Source organism: Dasypus novemcinctus, chromosome 20 (genome assembly GCF_030445035.2).
Source record: "Dasypus novemcinctus isolate mDasNov1 chromosome 20, mDasNov1.1.hap2, whole genome shotgun sequence".
In the NCBI taxonomy this organism is placed as follows: domain Eukaryota; kingdom Metazoa; phylum Chordata; class Mammalia; order Cingulata; family Dasypodidae; genus Dasypus; species Dasypus novemcinctus.
The window spans coordinates 48761612-48786701 of record NC_080692.1 but is presented as its reverse complement, the minus strand read 5'-3'; the positions used below and the strand labels follow the sequence as shown (position 1 = coordinate 48786701).

Here is a 25090-nt window from a genome sequence, read left to right as displayed (position 1 = left end):
CTCCAGGGACTTGGCCTGCACGGGAAGGAGCAGCCTCCCAGAGGTGCCGCCACCCCTGGCAGAATATCCTAGAGCAGGGAGTCTAAGAGAAACACGATGGGGCCTTCCGGAGGACGGCAAGCTAGAAAGACGTGGGGCCTCCTTCCTCCCAGAAAAAGCTAGAGGACAGGCAGAAATGGCCGGGAAAAGGTCATCTAGGGGTTAGGACAGCAGGGGAAGGCTGGACACGGCCCAGAAGAGAGACAGGCACAGGAAAGACTCGCGATGGCAAACCGTTCGTTAAAAGCCGCGCTGCTGCTGCCGGCACCCTCCCCACCTGCAGACACGACAATTCTCAAGCCTGGGGGAGCCGCAGCCCCGTCGAAGGGAACCAGGGAGAGGGGCAGAGCAGGACCAGCCGAGGCCGGCCCAGTGCTGACCACACGCCTGCTCTGCTGCGCCCACAGCCCTGCAGGCCCCCAGCTGCGCCAACATCTGCCCCAGGAGCTGGCACAGGCTGAAGGGTCCAGGCTCCAGTGTCCTCTCCACTGACCAGGGCTGGTGGTGCAGGACGCAGAGGGGAGTGGAGGTACTGCCTATAGGAAAAAAAGGAATGGGCTGCGAGCAAAGTTTGGAGAACTGTCTCCGAAAGTCTGAATTACAACTTTTTAAAGTTGCAGGCAGGGGACCTGTCACACAGATCTGGTGGGTGTTGCAGCAAACACTCCCAACAGGCATTAAACCAAGAGGGCTGCCAGAGCGCCATCTGCTGGCCGACCAAGGAAGTGCATGTGAGGGAACAAAATAAAGAGGCTTTTCTGGCCTTTACAACCTCCAACCCAATGCCCGTGGAAGCGGATCTGCAACGCATTACTGGTCCAGGGCCCAGATTTGAGCATCTAACAGGGCTAATCCTCATGACACAGAACAGGTTGAACAAAGAATCAAGGAACGCAATAATACACAGCCTTTGCCACTAAATCCCTACAAAAGAGAAAAATTGAGCATCGGAATAATCTCACCATCCTAATCATATAGGCATCAGTAAAAAATTACAAGCTATACTAAGAACAAGGAAGAAACAGCCCAAGAAAAGGGATATATCAGAGCCCCAGATGAGACACAGGATTTGAGACAACTCATCAAGGAGATCACATAAATTTCCAACATCAAATTAATGAGTTGAAAGACAATATGGCTAAGGAGATTAAGGGCATCAAGAAGACACTGAGTGAGCACAAAAAAGAATCTAAAAACCTGAATAGAAAAGAACAGAACTCATCAGAATGAAAGACATGATAGGTGAGATCAAAAGCACATCAGCAGCATACAAAGGCAGACTCGAAATGAGAGAACAAATAAGTGATACTGAAGAAGAACAGTTGAACTAGAGAAGAAAAAAGAACAGAGAGAAAAAAGAATGGAAAAAATTGAGCAGGGGATCAGAGCGTTGAATGATTACATGAGAAACAACAACATACATGTCATGGGGGTTCCAGAAGGAGAAAGAAAAGGGAAAAAGGAAGAAAGAGTATTTAATAAGAAATAATATCTCAAAACTTCCCAACTCCCATGAAAGAAATGAACGTACATGTTCAAGAAGCTCAGCATATCCCAATCAGAATAAATCCAAATAGACCTACTCCAAGATACATACTACTCAGAATGTTAAACGTCAAAGAGAAAATTCTGAGAGCAGCAGGGAGAAGTAAACCATCATACAAGGGATGCCCAGCAAGACTTAGTGTGGATTTCTCATCAATAACCATGAGGCAAGAAGACAGTGGTATGACAGAATTAGGATACTGAAAGAGAATAACTGCCAGCCGAGAATTCTTTATCCGGCAAAATTGTCCTTCAAATATGAAGGTGAGTTTAAAATATTCACAAACAAAAAGAAACTAAGAGAGTTCAGAACAAAGAATCCACCCTCTAGGTGATAATAAAGGAAGCCTTCTAGCCTAAAAGAAAAAGATAGAAGAGAGAGAGAGGCTTAGAGGAGAGTATAGAAGAAAGAATACCAGGATGGGTAACCAAAAGCATAAAAAGACAGACAAAAATAAGATAGGACATATGAAAACCTAAGAATAAAATGGCAGAAGTAAAAAATGCATTTATAGCAATATCGTTGAATGTGAATGGATTAAACTCCCAATCAAAAAATAGAGGCTGACAGAATAGAATGGATAAAAAAAAACATGAGCTATCCATATGCTGCTTACAACGGACTCACCTTAGACCCAGGGGTACAAACTGGCTGAAAAATTAAAGACTGGAAAAAGATACTCCACGTAAACGGTAATCAAAAAAGAGCAAGGGGGAAAACGGATGTGGCCCAGTGGTTAGGGCGTCCGTCTACCACATGGGAGGTCCGCGGTTCAAACCCTGGGCCTCGACCCGTATGGAGCTGGCCCATGCGCAGTGCTGATGTGCGCAAGGAGTACCCTGCCACGCAGGGGTGTCCCCCGCGTAGGGGAGCTCCACGCGCAAGGAGTGTGCCCGGAAGGAGAGCCGCCCAGCGCGAAAGAAAGTGCAGCCTGCCCAGGAATGGTGCCACCCACATGTCCCGTGCCGCTGACGACAACAGAAGCGGACAAAGAAACAAGACGCAGCAAATACACACAGAGAACAGACAACCGGGGAAGGGGGGGGAATTAAATATAAATAAATAAATAAATAAATAAATCTTAAAAAAAAAAAAAGAGCAAGGGTAGCTATACTAATATTGGATAAAACAGACTTTAAATGCAAAAAAGTTATGAGATACAGAAGGCCATTATATATTAACGAAAGGGAAAATCCACCAGGAAGAAATAACAATCCTAAATATCAAAGCCTAGTTTGTGCCAAAATATATGAGGCAAATTCTGGCAAAACTGAAGGGAGAAAATAGACGTCTCTACAATAATAGAGACTTCAACACACCACTCACATCATTAGATAGAACACTTAGACAGAAGATCAACAAGGAAGCAGAGAACTTGAACAATATAATAAACGAGTTAGCCCTAATGGACATATGCAGAACGTTGCACGCAAATGCAGCGGGTTATATATTCTTCTCAAGTGCCCATGGCTCTTTCTCCAGGACAGACCACATGTCAGGTCACAATGAGCTTTCAATAAATAAAAAAAGATTGAAATTATACAAAGCACCTTCTCAGATCATAATGGAATGAAACAAGAAATCAGTAATAGATGGGAAAGAAGTAAATTCACAAATGTGTGGAGGCTAAACAACACACTCCTAAACAATCAGTGGATCAGAGAAGAAATTGCAAGTGAAATCAGTAAATATATTGAGATAAGTAAAAATGAGAATACAAGTTATCAAAACTTATGGGATATGGGAAACGGACTTGGCCCAGTGGTTAGGGCGTCCGTCTACCACATGGGAAGTCCGCGGTTCAAACCCCAGGCCTCCTTGACCCGTGTGGAGCTGGCCCATGTGCAGTGCTGATGCGCGCAAGGAGTCATGCTACACAGGGGTGTCCCCTGCGTAGGGGAGCCCCACGTGCAAGGAGTGCGCCCCGTAAGGAGAGCCGCCCAGCGCCAAAGAAAGTGCAGCCTGCCGAGGAATGGCGCTGCCCACACTTCCTGTGCCGCTGACAACAACAGAAGCGGACAAAGAAACAAGACGCAGCAAATAGACACAGAGAACAGACAACTGGGGGGGGGATTAAATAAATAAATAAATCTTAAAAAAACAAAAAACAAAAAACTTATGGGATATAGCAAAGGCCATCTTGAGAGGGAAATTTATAGCCCTAAACACCTATATTAAAAAAGAAAAGAGAGCTAAAACCAAAGATCTACCAGAACAAATGGAGAAACTAGAAAAAGAACAGCAAACCAATCCCAAAGGCAAGCAGAAGGAAAGAAATAATAAAGATTAGAGTAGAAATAAATGAAATTAAGAACAACAACAAAACCAATAGAGAAAATCAACAAAACCAAAAGCTGGTTCTTTGAGAAGATCAATAAAATTGACAAACCCCTAGCTAGACTAACAAAAAAAGAGACGATGCAAATAAATAAAATAAGAAATGAAAGGGGCACAATTATGACTGACCCCACAGAAATAAAAAGGATCATAAGAGGATATTATGAGAAACTTTATGCCAACACACTAGACAATGTAGATGAGATGGGGAAAATTCCTAGAAATGCACAAACTACACTTATGCTACAAGAAATACAAGACTTAACCAACCAGTCACATTTAAAGAGACTGAATCAGTCATAAAAAATCTCCCAAAGAAGAAAAGTCCAGGAATGGAGAGCTTCACAGGGGAATTTTACCAAGCATTTTGAGAAAAATTAGTACCAATCCTCTTCCAAAAAACTGAAGAGGAGGGAAAATTACCCAACACCTTTTCTGAAGCCAAATCACCCTAATACCAAAGCCAGATGAAGGTACTATAAGAAAAGAAAATTATAGACCAGTCTCTCTAATGAACATAGATGCAAAAATTCTCAACAAAATACTTGCAAATTGAATCCAACAGCTTATCAAAAGACTTCTACATCATAACCAAGTGGGATTTATTCCCACTTAACATATCAACATAACAACATAACATATCACATGAACATAACAACACCACATTAACAAATTGAAGAAAAAAACACGTGATCATCTCAATCAATGGAAAAAAGGCATTCACACTAGACATACTTTCTTGATAAAAACACTTCAAAAGATAGGGATAAAAGGAAAATTCTACAATATAATGAAAGGCAGATATGAAAAACCCACAGCCAACATCATAACTCAACAGGGAAAGGTTGAAAGCTTTCCCTCTAAGATTAGGAATAAGAAAAGGATGCCCACTCTCACCATTGTTGTGAAACATTGTGCTAGAAGTTCTAGCTAGAGCAATTAGAACAAAAAAATAATAATAAAAAGCATCCAAATAGGAAAGGAGGAAGTAAAACTATTTGTACATGACATGCTCCTATATTTTAAAAATTCTTAAATGTCTATGACAAAGGTACTTGAGCTAATAAATGAGCTCAGCAAAGTGGCAGGATATAAGATCAACACACAAAAATCAGTAATGTTTCTGTACACTGGCACTGAACAATTTGAGGAGGAAATCTGGGAAAAGATTCCATTTACAATGGCAACAAAAAGACTCAAATACCTAAGAATCAATTTAACCAAAGATGTACAAGACCTATGTGCAGAAAACTACAAAACAATGCTAAAAAAAAATCAATGAAGACCTAAACAAATGGAAAGACATTTTGTGTTCATGATTGGGAGACTAAATACTGTGAAGATGTAAATCCTACCCAAACTCATTTACAGATTCAATGCAATACCAATCAAAATTCCAACAGGGGAAGCAGACATGGCTCAACCCATAGAGCGTCCATCTACCATATGGAGGGTCCAAGGTTTGATCCCCAGGGCCTCCTGACCCATGTGGTAAGCTGGCCCACGTGCAGTGCTGCCATGCGCAAGGAGTGCCATGCCATGCAGGGGCGCCCCTGTGTAGGGGTGCCCCACACTCAAGGGGTGCGCCCCGCAAGGAGAGCTGCCCCACATGAAAAAAGCACAGCTCACACAGGAGTGGCACTGTACACACAGAGAGCTGATGCAGCAAGATGACGCAACAAAAAAGAGATGCAGTTTCCCGGTGCCACCTGATAATTCAAGCGGATGTAGAAGAACATACAGCAAATGGACACAGAGAGCAGATAATAGGGGGGAAGGGGAGAGAAATACATAAAATTAAAAATATATAAATAGGGAAACGGACTTGACCCAGTGGTTAGGGCATCCATCTACCACATGGGAGGTCCACGGTTCAAACCCCGGGCCTCCTTGACCCATGTGGAGCTGGCCTACATGCAGTGCTGATGCGCACAGGGAGTGCCCTGCCACGCAGGGGTGTCCCTGCGTAGGGGAGCCCCACGCGCAAGGAGTGCTCCCCATAAGGAAAGCCGCCCAGCGCAAAAAGAGGGTGCAGGCTGCCTAAGAATGGCGCCACCCACGTGGAGAGTTAATATAACAAGGTGACGCAACAAAAAGAGACAAAGATTCCCGTGCCGCTGACAACAGAAGCGGACAAAGAAGACGATGCAGCAAATAGACACAGAGAACAGACAACTGGGGCGGGGACGGGGGAGGGGAGAGAAATAAATAAATCTTTAAAAATATATATATAAAAATAAATAAAAAATAAAAAGACAAATGACCTGATTTTTAAAAAATGGGCAGAAATCTTGACTAGACACTTACCCAAAGAAGACATACAAATGGCAAAAAAAAAACCACACATGAAAAATCTTCAGCATCACCAGTGAAAGCGAAATGCAAGTCAAAACTACAGTGAGATAAATCGTTTCACGCCTATTAGAAAGGCCACTATTAAAAAGACAGAGAACAAGTGTTGGAGAGGATGTGGAGAGACAAGAACACTTATTCACCACTGGTGGGAATGTAGAATGGTACAGTGACTGTGGAGGACTGATTGGCAGTTCCTAAGGAAGTTAAACATAGATTTACCACGTGGCCCAGCAATACCACTACTGAGTATATATATACCCAGAAGAACTGAGAGCAGAGACACAAACAGACATCTGCACACTGATGTTCATAGTGGCCTTATTCACGACTGCCAAAAGCTGGAACAATCCAAGTGTCTGTCCGTCAAATGATGAATGGATAAACGGACTATGCTGTAAACATACAATGGAAGATTATGCAGCTGTAAGAAGAAATGAAGTTGTGAAACACGTGACAACACGGATGAAACTGGAGGATACTTTGTTGAGTGAAGCAAGCCAGACACAAAAGGACAAATACGTATGACTGTGCTACTATGAACTAAATATACTGTGTAATCTCAGGGAATTAATAACTTGAATATGGGTCACCAGAAAATAAAATGAGGTCAGAGAATGGAAAGCTGATGGTTAACGTGTGCAGAACTGGTTGAAGGATGTGTGTTAATCTTTGGAAATGAAAGAAAAGATGAAAGCCCAACATGATGTTTCTAATTAGCAGTGCTACTATGTGGGTATGACTGTGGTTTAAAGGAGAGTCTAAGGTCATGCATATTATAAAAGGAAAGCTAAAAAATGTAACATGGGACTGTAGAGCACAGTAAAACTGCAAGTGAAATATATGGGTAAAATTTTATATATAAGACCATCCTGTGAAACTGAACAAATACACGTTAATACTACAAGATGTTAGTATCAGAAAAAAAAAAAGTGAAAGAAACCAGACACAAAGTACTACATACTGTATGATTTTATAAAATGTAAATATAAATCAATTTATAAAGATGAAATCAGATGAGTGGTTATTTAGGGCTGGGGAAGGACTGCCAAGGGATGTATAGTTTTTCTTTTCTGAACAATGAAATTGTTCTAAAATTTTTATGTGGTGATGAGTACACAACATTGTGATTATATCTAAAGCTACTAATTATACGCTTTGTATAGATCATATAGCATGTGAATATATCTCAATAAAACTTCAAAATAAATAAATAATTGTGCAAGAATAGCCAGAAATAGCAGCTATGTATAGCAGAGGAAGTATGGAGAGACTGAGAGGTGAAGATTTTCTTGTCTTTTTATTATTATTATTGAAATAATGAAAATGCTCTAATAATGACGTGATGAAGGCACACAACCATGTGATTGTACCAAATACCATTTGATTATATATTTTGGATGAATAGTATGTTTCATTAATATGTATCAATAAAATTGCTTTTAAAATATATATATGAGAGCCATGGATGATCATTTAAAATTTTCTATTAGGCACATTAAAAAGCAAAAGGAAATGACAAAATTTTAGTAATATAGCTTATATAACCCAATGTAGCTAACATATTATCATTTTGACATGTAATCAATATAAAAATTACAGAGGTATTTCACATTCATTTTTCTTGCAGTAAGACTTCAAAACCTGAAGTGCAGTTTCCACACACAGCGCCTCAGCTCAGCGGGCCGCCCGCCGCCGCCCGCCGCCGCCCGCCTCGTCGCCCGCCTCGTCGCCCGCCTCGTCGCCCGCCTCGTCGCCCGCCCGCCTCGTCGCCCGCCCGCCTCGTCGCCCGCCGGCCTCGTCGCCCGCCGGCCTCGTCGCCCGCCGCCGCCCGCCTCGCCGCCCGCCTCGCCGCCCGCCTCGCCGCCCGCCTCGCCGCCCGCCTCGTCGCCCGCCTCCGCCCGCCTCGCCGCCCGCCTCGCCGCCCGCCTCGCCGCCCGCCTCGCCGCCCGCCTCGCCGCCCGCCTCCGCCCGCCTCGCCGCCCGCCCGCCTCGTCGCCCGCCTCCGCCCGCCTCGCCGCCCGCCCGCCTCGTCGCCCGCCTCGCCGCCCGCCCGCCGCCGCCCCCTGGGGGCACATCCCCGCGAGACGCCGCGCCTCTGGGCGACCCGACCCCCGCCCTTGCTCCTACACCGTCCGCGTTCTCGGGCTCAGCAGCCGACCCTCCCTCGCCGAGGGGCCTTTTCACTCTGTCCTGTGCGACCGTGGCCGTCTTCGACCCAGTCCCCCACCTCTCCTCCGGCGGCCGCGCCCCTCGGCCCTGTGGAGGCCAGCTGGCCGTGGCGTTCTCCCGCAGCCTCCTCCCCGCGGCCGCGGCCGCCCCGCCCGACGCCTCCCTCCAAGAGCCCGGCCTGAGGCGGCAGCGCGCCCCGCACCACCGAGGGCCTCGCGCCCACCCGCCGCTGCGCTCGGCGCCCGCCCCGCTCACCGTCTTGCCCCCCTCGCCAATGACCCTAACAGACGAACCGCTCAGCCCGTCTACGCCGCTCCTCGACTCTCCTCACTCCGCCACGCCTCAGCCACCCGCGGCGGGCTTCCAGTCTTTCTCCTCACCAATAACTGCACCCCTCTAAAATCTCACTTCCAAGTACTCTCTCTCTCATCTCCACCTCAGACCCCTCCAGGGCGCCTGTCACAGGGCTTCAACCTCCGTGCCATCGGCTCCACCGCCACTTCTTCTCTACTACCTCCTTTTTTTTTACTCAGCCTAAAATCCATCATGATCACTTTTTTTTACAAAACTCTTGAACTTGTTATTCTCCCTCCGTGGCATCTACCTGGCAAAATACCAGCCCTGGTTAAACCCAATTTTCTGTCTATTCTTCACCTGCAACTAAGTGTTACTAGAGAAAAGTCACCCAACAATACCAACTGGTTTCACTTCAAATACGTGACTGTAAATCTCAGTAGGCATTCATTCAATGGTAATTCCCGAGCAAATATGCTTTCTCACACTTTACAATGACTATTCACGACTTCTCTCTCCTTACACCTCTAACAAGCCAGTCCTCCTTCACTGAGCTAATGACCCTCACTTATTTGCACTCAGTTAAGAACTCTAAACTTCCCTTATCAATGTCAGCCACCCTGCATTTGCTCCCGTTTTGTTTTTTCTTCGATTTTAATAGAAGGGTCCCTGTTCCTATCAAAGACCAACTCCTCCAAATATGTCTTCCAGTATAGTCCTATAATTATCTACCCCCCTCTCTCCTGCATCTTCAGTTTTTCCCTATTAGATTTTTCCCCATCAGTCTTCAAACATGCCATATTTAAACTTCCCATATTAAAAAAAAATTTTTGACCCTAAATTTCACATTATCAATCCATCTTTTGTTCTACTTCACGTGAAAAATTTATCTATGCCCACTCTCTTCACTTCTCCTCCCCATTCTCTTTCCACCCTTCTAATCAGGGTCCTGTCCCAAAATGCACCGGCCCTGTCCGTGAGAAGTTAGCCAGAGTCTCCGCGTAGTGAAACCCAATGGCCTGTCCTCCTTTTGCTCTCTCTTAGCAGCGTTCCACACAGATGGCCACTCCCCTCCTCCTCCCAGCCCTTCCCTCTCTTGGATCCCAGGACACGGCTGTCTCCTGCTTCTCAGACTGGTGCCCCTCCTGCGCTCCCTCGTGGGCTCCTCCCTGCCTGGAGCAGCCTAGGCTTGGATCCAGGGCCTCTCTTCTCTTCTGTCTCGACTCCTTCCCTATGTAATCTCACCCCACTGCTTTACACACTGTCAATATACCGACGATTTGCAAATGCATACATCTAGCGTAACCTTTTCTTCATATTATAGCCGACTGTCAAATTAACATCTCTATCTAGATATCTTATAGGCAGCTAAACTTAATGACAAAAAGAGAATTCTTGATTCCCACTGCTCGCAAACCTGTTCCTCCGCGATCTTTTCTAAACCATAAATGACCCTACTATGCATCCCATTCCTTAAGTAACAATTCTAGGCATTATCCTTAATTTTTCCCTTTCCTTTACTACCCTCACTCCTCCTCTCAGTCCCCAATAATTTATCAGCAAATCTTATTTCCTTAACAAAAAAGTAATTTAACTTTTCTTCAACTTTACTGTTATAACCCTAGTATAAGCCATATTTACTTCCTTGCTGGAATTGCTACACAGTCCCTTAAATGGTCTCCCTGCTTCAACTCTTGCTTTTCCTATAAACAAGCGCTGGTACTGATTCGTTTTCATAAAACAGAAACCAGATCATGCCACTAACCTGTTTAAACAAAACAAAACCCTTGTATTCTAGAATCTTGAATAGTACTGGTACACAGAAGGCACCCAATAAATATGTGTTGAATGAATGAAAAAACAAAGTGAAAGCATGCAGTGAAAAATGATTGAAGAGGGTCACAGGTCAACAGACATTACTATTACATGGCTGTAATAACAACATGAGCTTCAGGTAGGAAATGAGAGACTGAAGTAAAGTATATGGCCAGAGAAGCACTATTTCCCCTATACCCCGAGTCCTTTACTAGAATATTTGTTCAAGTTGGGTTCTTCAGACTGTCCACTCAACTAGAAACAGAGGCGACCACAGAATGCTACCCATATTTCAGATTCTATGGCCACCCCACAGAACTGCAGTAAGCCTCAGGAAACATGGAGAGCCCAGGGATATAAAAAGGAAGTGGTTACTAAGTTTGGAAATACTTGAATCCAGTAAATTTTCAGGGAACTAGTTTTGCTTATTTGATATGGTATAGTGATAGAGAGTGAAGAGAATGGTCCTTTAGTTTCACTTGTCAGAAAAACAGGTATTTCAAAATGTATTTTGATGACAAATTTAGAAGAAATTTTAATTCTAAGAATTGAGAAACATGAAACATGCTATCAAAAATTAATATAGGGGAGTAGGTGTAGCTCATGGGTTGAGTGCCTGCTTCCCATGTACAAGGTACCGGGTTCAATCTCCAGTACCTCTTAAAAAAAAAAAAGTTAATATGGTGTGTAGATTTTTTTATCTCATATTTACACTTATTCTAACACCTAATCGGTGGCTGTTTCTATGCAATACATGTGAAAAGAACACACACCTGCTCTTTCTCAAGCATATCAGCCTTTCTCAGTATCTTCATTGCATAGATATGACCTGTGTCTTTCTTCTGGACTAGCCGCACCTAGAATATAAAAAAATAAGTCATATTGTAAAGCTGAGACTGTCTCACCTTTCCACTGTTTATTCAGGAGTGAAAGGTTGGTCCTTTTAAAGAAAGCAGGAATGTGTCATAGTTATATTTCAAGAACTAAATTTTAATACATATTTCACGATCTTTGAGCTGTATAGATATATTTTTGTAGCAGGTACAGATCCCTACATATGCCAAGAGAGGATCAAGTGCTCAGGAGATCAAAGAGGTAGACTTTCCAATGGAGGTGACTGAGAAAGAAGCACACCTCTCCAAAAGCTCCTCTTCCTATGACTTTAAGAGACTCAAAGTCATCCAAGCCAAGTCTGGTCCTCTTGAGCCGTAAGAACTCTGTTTCTTTGCGGGCATGTTGTGATCGGCGTAACTTTTTCTATGGAAAAAAAAAAAAAAGACAATTTAATAGGATGATTTTATACTGATGACTTGAAAGGATCATTTGTAATCAGATTGTTTCAAAGGAATCCTGCAGTATTACAGATGATACACATGAAAATGGTGGTAAGATATCTTAAATATTATATACTAGTGCTGTAACTTATTTATCAAAGTCAAGTATTTATTAAGCATGTAAAGTATAAACACACTACAGAAAACCATTCTATTACTTTTGACAATTGATACTCTTTCCTCTTGAGATGGATGCCATTAAACATTTCATATTAAACTAGTTCAGCTTTTTTCAATATATATACACTAGTCATTTTTTCTTTCATCTATATGCTAACTTAATTCAAAGTAAAAATTAAACTTTAGGAATACTAAGAGTATTCTGATACTGATTTTTATTCTACCAGGAAATCCACTTTGACTGAATTCCCTCATTTCCAAGGTTGCTTTGTTACAACTACTGAAACTTATGAGGTCAAAATAACACAATGTCAGTGTTTCCATAGGAAATTACTTATGGTAGAATTTATTTCTGGACAAATTTTAATAAATTGCTTAAGTCTTTGCACACAACTTCCCAAATATAAGGCAGTGCAAAAAAATTACAAGAAGAATGCATTAAAATATTCAAGACATGAATTTCATAAATGACTCTCCAAAGATTAGAAAAATAACCATCATTAATAAGCAACATTACAAAAAAACTGATGGTTACAAAAAACGGTACTTTATTTCATTGTTCTAATTCTCAAAACCCGCCCCACTGGTTTCTGACAAAGTTAGCCCTTAACAGATAAGACATAGGAAATAAAATCAGTGAAAAAATCAAAACTCCTGTTCACCTTCAACTGACCCCAATCAAAGCTTCAATGATTTTATTCTGAAGGGGTGACAAATGAGGTTGACCACAGCAGTTCAGAAACACTGCTCCTAAATGCAGCTCAAGGTAGAAGTACTAAATAGTCCCTTCCTATTCCTGTGTATGGGTGTTAATAATTAGAAACAGGTAAATGTGTTTCATCAATGCAATGGAATTGATACTTGTAAAAGTCTAAAAGGATGAAATCAAGAAACTATTTAAGTGTCTTCAATTGTAGTTAAACAACTAAATGAAGATACATGCTCAGGCATATCAGTGACGGAAATTATGACACCAGGAAGATCAAAATCAAGTATACAAATGAAAAGGCTTTGCCTGTTGTCCTTTCCCACATCTAATATTGTAGACAACAATAAAAAGAAAAATTTTTTTTGGTAAGAATTCAGTCAGTAAAGAAAATTAAGTAACTATAAGATAGAATAATACTCTATTTACCTATAACCTATCCATACCTAGTGGTTATCTATTAGTCTAAAAATAGACTCTGTAATCATGGTAGAATAGGTGGCTTTTCTCTTTTAAATATCAGTTTAATGCAGCTACACTTACCTATTACAAAAACAAAGAAGACAGATCCTAGAGCAACAGTGAAAAGTATTTTTTGCTTCTTTTTAATACGCACATAGTAAGTATTCAAAAATACTTTTGAATAATAAAAAATAACTGAATTACTAATGAAATTAAAGGTAGCCCAAAAAGTAGCTTGTTTGAAACACCTTACCTTGAAGACTACAATAAAACTGCCACATGGTGGCAGCATAGTATCATGTCTTTCAAGATATTTTATTTTTAAAATTACATAAAGGATTCATTTGAAGGGTTTTGAGAGACGTTTTGGATTTCTGATTTCATGGATTTAAGAAAATACAACTAGTTGGGCGCAGTTACAGAAACTTGCCTAAGGCTGAATGAAAAAGACTTCATTACAGTTTCACAAATTATACTCAAAACAAATAAATGAGGGAGAGGCAGGAAAATAAAACAATGTTCATTAAGTATCTGATAGGTTATAAATATAGCAAATAAGTACACATATGACCTTTTAGGGACAACTGTTTAATGGCAATAAGGGAGAAGAACAAGAGTGTGGAACATATTATACAAAATTATATTACTTCAAAAAAGTGATTCCATGACTTTAGTCTTAAAAATCAGTGTAGCAGTCCAGCAGTAGCTGAATCAAGTTCACAATTTTAAAAAACCACTGTAAACACATGTTGACATATCTACTCATGACTTGTGTGTATTAAGTAGCTCTGAAAGACAAATCTAAACATTTCTGAGGTAATCACATCCTTTTCTCTTTAAAGAAGAAAAACCTGTGGATAAAACTTAGTTCATGACTCTCTTTTGAAGCTTAAAGTTGCCTATTTCCATTTTTTTAAAAAAAGATTTATTTATTTATTTATTTCTCTCCCCTTCCCCCCCCCACCCCAGTTGTCTGTTCTCTGTGTCCATTTGCTGCGTGTTCTTTGTCCGCTTCTGTTGTTGTCAGCTGCACAGGAATCTGTGTCTCTTTGTTCATGTGTCATCTTGCTGCATCAGCTCTTGGGCAGGCTTCCACGCCATCCTTGGGCAGGCTGCACTTTCTTTGGCGCTTGGCGGCTCTCCTTACGGGGCGCACTCCTTGTGCGTGGGGCTCCCCTACGCGGGGGACACCCCTGCGTGGCAGGGCACTCCTTGCACGCATCAGCACTGCACATGGGCCAGCTCCACACAGGTCAAGGAGGCCCGGGGTTTGAACGGCGGACCTCCCATGTGTTGGCGGACGCCCTAAACACTGGGCCAGGTCCACCGCCCCCTATTTTCATTTTCGGTTAGAGTAAATTCTGTTCCGTGTTTAATGGGATTCTCTTAAGTGAGATGAAACTTGACACACATTGTTTTCTTCCTTTCTTCCTTCCTTTTCAAAAGGGATTCCTCAAACACTCAATCTGTAAAGGGTTCTGTTTTGTATTTTTGTATAAGACACAGAGACGAGTACATAAAAGTTTTGAGATATGAAAGGGTTCAGACATCAACCTCATTTCAGCATATATGCTTTACCCAGCCACGGTATGTGATTTGAAGTTAAACAATTTTCCATTACAAGGTATATTAAGGACAAATACTAGTTTTCTTTAAAAAATAACTATATCCTTATTCTTATAAAACCCCTAAAAAAAACCCACCCCAAATGAAGTGTATCTGGGCCAAAGGAAGACAAAACCTAAGGTGGTGTTATGAAATCAACCCGGCCAACTTCTCTCACTTGCGTTACCTGCTAGAGCCTTGGCCGTCAGTTTTTCTAACTTGTCTTCTAGACCCCAAATTAAGAACTTATGTTTGAGATTTACAAATCAATATAATTATGAATAATGGATATTAATACAGTTATGAGTATAGGAAGTTTATTATAAGAAAGCTATTAATATAACAAAAATGAGGAAAGATGTGCTCAGTCTTATTTTTTCTCTATAAACTGTAAGAAAAATTTAAATTGTTACCTTTCTAAAATTTAAAGAAGATAAATGATATTTTAAAATATTGTATTGAAATTTTTCAGACATAATAAATACTTTTTGTTGTAGAATTATGTCAGTTTTTAAGATTGAGACATTGGATTAACAAAGTAACCACTTTTGGGATAAATCATAAAATATTTTGTTATTTGACTTAAACACTGCAACTATAAAGATACAAGTAAAGTCCTCAGAAAGACATCAGGGAAGATTAGAAAACAACTTGTTTTCAAATCAAATCATCACTTGAAGGGCTACTCTAAATATGGAAACTTTCCTGATCACTGAAAACTGCTAAACTAATTAATCTGGGTTGTGCCTCCCTATTGCCTAGAAAATAAAGTATAAATTTCTTAGTAAGCTATTCCAAACCTAGCCTTCCATTATGTGGTATTATTAGCCCATCATGTGTTTATTATTTCCTTTATTGTGCCCTTTATAGGGCAATTACTTGTCACTCTGCATAAATATTATTTCGTAGATACCACTCATCTTTACCGTAAATTCTATCCATTCTTTAAACTTTAAATCAAATGTTATCTCTTCCTTTAAGCATGTACTGATGCCCTGAATTAGAAACAATTCTTTGTATTTTCAGTTTGCCACATGCTACCATGTCTACGTAACTCTGCGCGCACATGCACACACACACACACACAATTGTGTAACTGTTTCTAACCTGTAAATTCCTTGAGGGCAAGGCCCATTGCTCACTTGCTAATTTACTCATCAACTACACATCCCAGCCCTCCACCAGGCTCTGGAGATGCAATGCTGAAGCAGACATGGTCTAGACAGCGGTGGGTTCTCCAATCTCAAGGAACGGTATGACACAGGAGAAGGGAGGACCCTGGGGTGGGCAGAGTTTCTGGAACAAACAAGTGAAGCCTAAGTGAGACATGAAGCTCCCTGAAGAAGGGGAGCAGCGTGGCAGGAGTGAGTTGAGCAGCAGACACACGTGAAGAAGTGCATGGGCAAGCAGGGGTGCTAAGCTGGCTCGATGTTGGTCAGGGCAGGCCTGGGACAAGGGAGGAGGCCAGAGAGACGGGCGGAGGCTAAATCCTGACCCTGTGTGCCAGGCTTAAGAGTCTGTCCTTTTCCTGAGAGCTGTGAACAAGTCCGATTTCAGAAAACCACTCCGGCTGCAGCACAGGAAAACTGGGTAGGAGTGGGGCAACCTGAGGAGGGAGGGAGACCAGCTGGAAGAGCTACTCTTCAGACGAAACACACAGGAGTTTAAACTTGGTAGTGGCACTGGGGCTAAAGAAGTGGATACTGTTAAGAAATATTTAGAAATAGAGCTGGTAAGTTCTAGCAATTGACAGCTCCTCTTGGTACCCCACTTTTTTGTTCCACATACCTAGAATACTACAGATGCTGTTCCCTAAATGTATGGTCTTGGACTAAAAAAAAGCTACCTCCTTTTAAAGATATCCATGAGAGCAAAAAAATACGGAACCTGTATTCAAATGATGAAATCCACATCACCTAAGTTATGAAATCATTTGACACCAGGACATGAAGAAGTCCCTGGGGTTGCTTTTATACAAGTACATAGCATACATTACCTCTTCATCTGCTAACCCTTCTTCTTCCATGGCCACTTCTAATTTCTTCTGCCTTTTCAAAAGAAAAAATAATTTAAGTTTTAACTAAATTCCTTACTCCTGTTTTAAGAAATATACATTTAATTATTCAAGTTTACCAGTTCAGTTTCTTATGCTAAAAAACACTTTCAAGTTGGACCAAATGAATTGCTAAGAAGAGTTTTCTTTCCCATACCAACAAATAACATACTTCTAAAACTGATTTCTCCCCTATATTTTTATGTAACATTTATATAATCTAGGTATCTTTTTAAAAATAAAAAAGTATATTAAAAATTAAATCTTATTTTGCTTTCTGGCCAAAAGGAATTGTTAGTAAAAATAACAAATGTTTTAATATTTGTTATCTAATGTTCAATTCAGTAAAATTATTACTATTTATCACTGTTCATACTATGGGTATATAAAGGTAAATACAGCAGCTAAAAAAGTCTAAATTTTAGAAGTGGAGAGTGCTGTGTTTGAATACTGATTCTAACAGTAGTTCAAAAAGATTGTCTAAGTCCCTCACTTAACACCTGTGCTCATTTTTCCTAATCATTGGAGGAAAGATGCTCAATCCAGTTGAGACTATTTTACTCTATTCTAATTCTTCAAAAACTGGGAAGTCATATGTGAATATAAAATAACCCATTAACTAACAAACATTTGCTTTTCTAAGTATAGCCCATTTCAGTTGTTCATTTTTAAAAATAGGCACCCTTGAAGTCATTAAGCTAAGTATTTCCCCCCTTTTTGGTCAGGGTGGGTGGAGAGATGGGTGTGGGAGACCTTTTACAACTTATTTCCAAACGACTATTAGTAGATTTGTTTCCATTATGTTTGTTTTTCCCAAAAAAACCTGGGAGAATACCAAATGATTTTTGGACTGTGACAGAATAAGGCTCTTTTTCCAGGATTTACCCAAGTGGGTATACTGGTTGCAGAATGAAACTATCATACAAATTTTGGAATATATATTCAAAATCCTTCCTGAACAATTAAGATCACTAATTTTTCTTTCCTTTGGAAAATTCTGTAACAAAACTACCCAAAGCCTGTTGATAAATCAGCATCTCCATGGAGAAGATGAGATGCACAAGATACATTAACTTATTCTCCATCCACTGTTTTTTATCTTATGTGTACCAGTTATTCCCCCCAAATTCCAACCCTTAGAATGGAATAACCTCCTAACGTCAGACTCTGTGCCCCGCATCTTCCACCCTAGGCAATGCAAAGCTGCTTGTGCAATGACTTCTATAGCGTTTCCCCCTCTTCAGAAAGAATTCACAGAGTAAGAGGCCCATTCACTTGGGAGGGACTACAAGCAATATAGAAGCAACTTTCATTTGTCTCTCAACTTTCCATTAACCTCTTCCCTCAATCCTTCCAAACCTAATACTTCATGAAATCATCCCTAATTCTAGGAGAGATGCAGTAACTTTCATCCATTTCCACCATATTTAATCAAAAAGACCAAAATTTAAAAAAAAAAAAAAAGAGATTAGTATTCCTCCTAAAATTCTAAACTGTTAAATTTTGCTGATTGAGTACTTTATTATTTATTAGGCTTATGCATTATCCAAGAGGTTAAGCCTTAAAAAGTCATCATATGTCTTCTTAAAATTTAAGCTTTTAGAAAATAACAGTTGAATGTTTCATTCAACTTCCATCCCTAAGCAGAAACCAATGAAAAAAAAAATTAGTACTTTATTCTTCCTAACCTTTGTTTGGGAATAAGAGGAAAAATTTTAATTTACTTTATGTTTTCAGCATAAAAAGTCAACGAGCCTTTGCAATTCTAACGAATAATTTAAGCGCCTGCCTTTTGAAAAAATAGAGGCCTTCTTTCCTTGGTTCTCTTCTACTTTGTTCAGTCTCTCTTGATGATCTGATCTATTTCCAGAGACTTTAACTATTTGTGCCTACTTTTCTGTATTTCAGGGTTGTTTTTTTCTCTTGCCTTTCTTTGAATTGTTTTTTTTTCCCTTCCATTTTGTTTCCTTCTACAAGTTCTGAAGTTACAACCTCTATTTTCATTCTTTTAGAGGTTACTCTAGAAATTACAACAGTCTGAAATTTATCAATTTTTACCCTTTTTCCTGTGTCTCTAGCCTTACGGATGAAAACACCTCTAGGAACACTTTATTTCCAATTAGTCCCCTGACTTCTATTTTAATTCTGTTTTTTAAAAGAGTAGGTTTCTTTCTGGTTCACCCCCGGAGGTTTTGTTTCTGGTTCACCTTTACACTGAGGGGAGGCACCTCGGGGCCCTGCTTCAGGGGAGTGCCCACTGCACAGGGCGGTGCTCCAAGGCCAGCTCTCCCGAGGGGAAACAGCGTTGGGAAACAGCGGAAACGCCGGCTGCAGCGCGGCCCCTGTTTAGACTCCAGCACAGCACTGGGGCAATGCCAGGGAGACTCCCACGGGGCGGCTCTCTGGTTTTTTCCTTCTTTCCTGAGGCTCTGAAACCCCTGAGAAAATCACCAGGCTCTACACACGCCCTCAGGGAGAGGCTCAATTGGAGGCTCTCCCACCTCTTCCTCCGTCCTGCCTTCCCTCGTTGCTGGCCGGGGTAGTCTCCCTTCTTTCCAACATGAACTCATTTGATTTTAATCATTCTGACCTTCGGCTTCTAAAATGCAGGGTTTGGAGTGGGTGCCAGCATCTGCTATGTTGCCAGAATGGACTCCCGAGGCTGGGGGTCACCTGCACCGTCACAGCACTGCCTTATTCCTCTCACCTTTCAGTTAGCTAGTTGCCACCTTTGGCCGCTCTTTCTCACTTGTCACTTCCTCTCTTCTGTCACTGTCACAATCCTAGCCCAACTCCTTCCCTCTTGCCTGGACCTTGTTACTAGCCTTTCCTATTTCGTAGGGGCCTTAACCCCAGTCCATTCTACACATGAACTACAGGGTCTTCAGGCGAGCACCTCTGACCACTTACTGCTGCTCAGGAAGGTTCCAGGCTCTTTGCCACCATGAGAACAGCTACTTTAACAGAGCGCGGGCCGCGCCCAGGAAGTGCTGCAATCCCGCACGGCTGTGCTGAGGCTGTGCTGAGCTAAAACCGACAGGGCCTGCCCCAGCACTGGGTTGATTTCTCCCATCCCTAATATCCCTCCTGCAGCTCCCTTTTACGCAAGTGTATACACAGAGCTCTCCCTTTAGGGTCCTGTATAAATGCCAAACCCTTAGTCAAAAGCAGTCCTCCCTTTTTTGCTCTTCTCCTAGTGCTGCTTTTAACTCTTTCCTGTAATATGCATGTGCATTATGTCCCTTGTTTATATACTTCTAGATATAACTATTTCTATATCTAATATTTAACTATATTACATGTTTCTCAAAGAAAAAATGTCATTCATTTTTTTTATTCTTCTATCTTCAGTGATATACACACAATGCTGTATATTTTTTCACTAAAGTCATTCATTCATAAAGAGTCCCTCAAATTACAAAGGTATATCATAATTTGACAATTGGAAAAGTTTTGTTTAAGATGTCCATTCACATGTCCTCTGGGTACTCAGAGCTTTGGATACTTTAAGAAACTATTCTGTGAAAATAAAACAAGCAAGTAGATGCCTTGTCAGTCGACGCTGGCCACTTAAAACAGGCAGGGGCACACAGCAGTCGTACTGACAGAAACCCCACGTGCCCTCCATGCACAGCACAACAGCTCATCTGGCTTAGCAGAAGCCTTCGATTAGCCTTTACTCTACCTGGTTTCTCTCTCTTCATGCTGCAAAATGAGGTTGCTGTAAAAATTCTCCAGGGTGAGCTTGGCTACAGTCACTCTCTCCCGGGTATGGCTGCTCATAGGAAAGGTTGTTGTCGTCCCTGCCGTCATTGCCATAGTAACAGAAACTGAAACAACATATTAAAACAAATCATTTGTTAAGGAAAAAAATCTTTCCATCTCTTATATCAAACTCTGGAAATGGTTTAATTTCAACTGAGAAAAATTCTACCCCTAACAGTTAATGCATCCAAGTCTTCCCAGTTATAAATAATACAATGCTAGTGAACAAAGGTAAGACGCACCTTCCCCACACAAGAGTAACTCACTCTGCGCTGGCGAAAGCGGGGTGGACGGCAGGAAAGCAGCACCGGGGCAGGCCGCGCACAGACACTCACACCAACAGGCGCATTCCAGGGCAGCACCCAAACTAGAGAGGCCAATCTCGTCTGCTGTCTTACTGATTACTAAATAAAATCCGTAAGATCTTGCTAATATTTATGCTCCAGATAAATGTACGTCTCTACAGAGTTAAAGTAGTTTTCTTAAATATTGAGAAGTAGCTTCTGCCACGAAAATTCTGTGACACATGAAGTGCTGAATCAAATATGCACGAGGACGTCAGTTGAGCGCAATTCTTGTGGGAATGTTTTAGGGGAAAACTATTTTCAGAAACAGGCCTCTCTGGGAGGGGTCTGTCTCATTCTATGTCATTCCAGACAGTGTCATAACAAGGTCCAGTGTACTTCTTCAGACTGTGATGCCCATTTCACTTTCAAATGAAGCACAAGTGCCCGGAGGAACCAGCAGGAAGCAGCAGTGTAGGAGTCAGGCCAGCTGACAGGGAGGAAGTCCAGTGGCCTTACCTGGGCTGTGCACATCTACTTAGAAGGCACTCAAACCCCAAAGGCGGAAAATGCACCAGGCGAGCCAAATGAAGGACACCTGGACAGGTAGAGGGGGACAGAGTGAGCTCCTGGGCTGCGGAACACAAGCCCCAGCGCTGAGAGACACCACGGGCCACCACGGACCAGGAAGACTGGAGCGCGCCAACACTGAAGAAGCTCCTGCTCATCTGACCAGGACCAAAACGCATCGTTCCTGAAGAAGACCCAGGTGGCCAAAGGTGGCTGTGCAGAGCTGCACCCCAGTCCCCGACACATGCCACCTCTCTTACCTACATGAAGATACGGACCTCTCAGTATGGGCCTGAATGGGACGAGACTCCGGAGATTATGGGATGAGCCAAAAGCCCGTTCTTGTTCTTCAAGGTCAAGCAGGTCGAGTGCAGATTGGAAGTAAACAATGTAACTACAGTAAACTCCCACTTTCACTGTCACCTTATTGGGTTTATGACTCAATATAGTTGGGCCTGAAATCATGGGGTCTAAAACTGAATTAAATCATAAACTAGTTTGACATCATAAACTTGTTCCTCTGCTGACTATCCTAAATCTTTCTAACGGGAAGATGCTCAAGTCACTTGTTTAAAATCAAGTCCAATTGGCTCAGTAAGATGAACAAAGGCAACACGCACAAACTGAGGCTGGTCTATACCAAGAACATTATATTTTACTCATTGCTTTCCCTCTCTCTCTCTCTCTTTCTCTCTCTCTCTTTCTCTCTCTCTCTCTCTCTCTCTCTCTCTCTCTCGAGGATTTAAGGCAGAGGCACTTAAGTTAAACTGAACGCATTTCATCCTCACCTGTAAGGTAGAGGGCTGAAGCTTGGAAAGTCACGTAACTAGTGGGCTGTGGAGTCAGAACCCCAAGTCTAACTGCCGCCTCCAGCTTGCCTTCCTCCCCTCACTCCCTCTCCTAATGGGCTGGCTCGTCCAGGCCTGCAAGCCCTTGTGTGGCCCTCCTGTGCACCAGTGTCCTGCACCTCCTCTCCTGCAGGAATCCTGCTGATCGTGTGGGGTCCAGCTGAGTCTGTGGGGTGTCCACCCCAGCACATTCCTCACTAATGTATCTCAGGGACTGACCTGTCATTCCACTTGCCAGGATTACCTGTGACAAAGAACTTTCCATTTCATTCTGAATATTCACCAGATAGCATTGTCTGATGCACAGTAGGTATGAATGAATGAATGGGCCACCCTATCAAATGAGGGGAAGGGGGACTTGAAAGAATTAGCAAAAGTAAAGTACTCCATAAAGGCTGCTTAATAAACATCTGGGGAAAGAGAAATTACTGAACCTAGGAGTCAGAAATTCAGAGATCGAACTCAGGTTCTGCTGCTAACTGATTACTTTGTTTTATTCAAATCACAAGAACACTCTGAACTCAAGTTATTTTTCCCCCAGACAGAGTTGGTAATATTTGCTCTGCCTAATTCATAGGCCTAGATTTAGGCCATCTCAGATGATGTAAGAAAGCCACAATGCTTATATAAATGTAAGGCATTATTTTAGGCACTTTGTTTATTATTTTTTAATGTGCTAAATGCTTTAATAATAAAAAGATTTTAAATTAAATAATAAAAATGAATTAAACTCTTGAATTACCGTAGCCAAGTTCTTTTTAAGCATGAAGCTGCTCTTCTTGAATACTATCTAAGACAATAGTGCCACGCCATTTTCGGAAACCTCATGTTCTAAGTTTCAGGAGCAGATGCAGAAAAGTCAAGAAGATATCAAGTGGAACAAGGGTGGTAGATTGCAAAATCTCCCAAATCATGTTCATGAATTGGGATTACAGGGGTGAGTGGAATGCAAGTTTTAAAATATTTTCTCACTTATCGTAAGTATTAAGAAATCCAGATTATACAAAGTTAAACATATTTTTTATTGCAGGACTCCCCAGCATCTCTAATATGCTACAATATATTCTAAATCTTCAAAAAGGGGCAGCCTCTAAAATCTGCAGGATTAGTATTTTAATTCCTTAATACTAGTATTTAGTATTAGAATTAGCATTCTAATTCCTCCTTTAGGCAAATAAATTTTAAGTTCTCAGATATTTCTCTTCCGGGTAATTTTTAGTTAAAAAAAAAAGGTGGGGTTTCTTTGTTCAACAAATATTTAGGGGGGGAAAACTTTAAAAACTTTAACAAAGACCAATGCCTAGGTATTTTAGTATGCTTTCTTATCTGCCCTGCCTTTCTTCAAGAAGAAAGGTAGTAAAAGAATAGGGAAATGTCCAGATCTGCAGCTGATACCGAGTTTTCAAATTGGTTTGCCAGGTTATAGAAATGAAAAAAGTCAAGCTCAACTCTAGTTGTCCAACATTTATATATCTCTTTCAAAAGTAAATGGTGAAAACCACAAACAGACCCTTTTACAATGGCCCTTGAGTAAAGCCCACGAAAGCAACACACCAATGACCGTGTTACGCAGCCGGTAAGAAATGCACGTATCCGTCAGAAAGAAGCTCGGGAACAACTGCCCAGGGCCTCGGAGAACCGTGAAGGCACAAGGACTGGCCTTCACTGCCAGTGTCGCCGGGGTAGGCAAGCTCTGGAAGCTACTCCAACCTAGCAGAGTGCACAAGAGACTGGCATACAAGACAGAATGGGAATTTACTGATTCACACAGTACGAAATCTAGTAATGAGAGGAACAGGTATGAGCATCTTCTGGCCCAGTACATTCTGTCCCTGAGGCACGCTGGATGGGAAGCTGTAACTAGGACCAGAAGCTTGCTGTGTGAGCACGGCATCAAAACAGAGACTATTGTTCAATTTAACATTTAAAAGCATCAGGATAAGGTGGCAGCTTAGAAAAAAGACGGGTAGCTTTCTGCCTAGGCCACCTCTGCCCACTGGAAAGCAGCCAGAGGGGATGGTTGATATTAAAACTGCTGCAGACACCATGTCTGCAGAATGAAGCAGAATCTGAGGGCTAGACGGGGAAGAACGTTACTGAGCAAGGTTTTTGGGGAAATTGTTTTGAAACATAAAAGTATGTGAATTATTCAAAACCATTCCAAACAAGAGAAGTAAATATGAGAAGTAAACTTATGAGCCTGGAGTTTTCTCCCAACACAAGAGGATGAGTTTAGCTCCAAAATCCAGAAGTGGATGTCAAGTAATGAAAAACACGCCCCAACTGAATCATGACTCTGAGCGGCCAGTAAGATGGGGAATCTATAGATGGGTCTGGAACCTGGCAAGAAGCCCAGGTGGACGTTGACACCCCCAAGATGGCTGCTGAAGACTGCCCCTCCCCAAAGGATTCTGCCATTTGAAACAAGATTTCCTCCTGAAGCAAGAAGCCCCAGATATTCCCCAAAGACTTCATCATTGGCCCTCCTCGGGGATCGATGGGGGGTAATCAATCAAAATACAAACAGCTGGAACTCCTCCCCTGCCATTAGCAAAGGGGTGGGATAATTAATGGTTCAAAAAGCAGGTGCAAGGTCTGAACCTCGCTCTCTCGTGCCTTTGGACCCGATTCTGGCCGCCTACCCCCCCCCCCCCCCCCCCCCCCCCCCCCCCCCCCCCCGCTTGGATCACTACGCAAGTAAACCTTGGGATTTATAATCTATAGTGGGAAATGGCAGTCTGTTAATCAGCCCTCTTCATCACTTTTCAGCCCCTTCCTCTTAACCTGG

At 41.9% G+C, this 25090-nt stretch overlaps 1 protein-coding gene across 5 annotated transcripts in view; it reads right to left on the bottom strand.

The window, feature by feature from the left end:
* STK38L (serine/threonine kinase 38 like) overlaps nt 1-25090 on the bottom strand; it is a 111902-nt gene that overhangs the window by 14111 nt on the left and 72701 nt on the right. For 4 of the 5 annotated variants that reach the window (XM_058282941.1, XM_058282946.1, XM_058282942.2 and 1 more), the window contains 4 exons: nt 20521-20665; nt 16779-16830; nt 11690-11812; nt 11329-11412 (listed from right to left, as the gene is read on the bottom strand). In XM_058282941.1, coding sequence (XP_058138924.1) covers nt 11329-11412; nt 11690-11812; nt 16779-16830; nt 20521-20654 — 393 coding nt within the window. In that variant the 5' untranslated portion in view covers nt 20655-20665. Of the gene's footprint in view, nt 1-11328; nt 11413-11689; nt 11813-16778; nt 16831-20520; nt 20666-21403; nt 21483-25090 lie in introns of all 5 variants that reach the window. The other variant, XM_058282945.1, reaches the window with a different exon arrangement.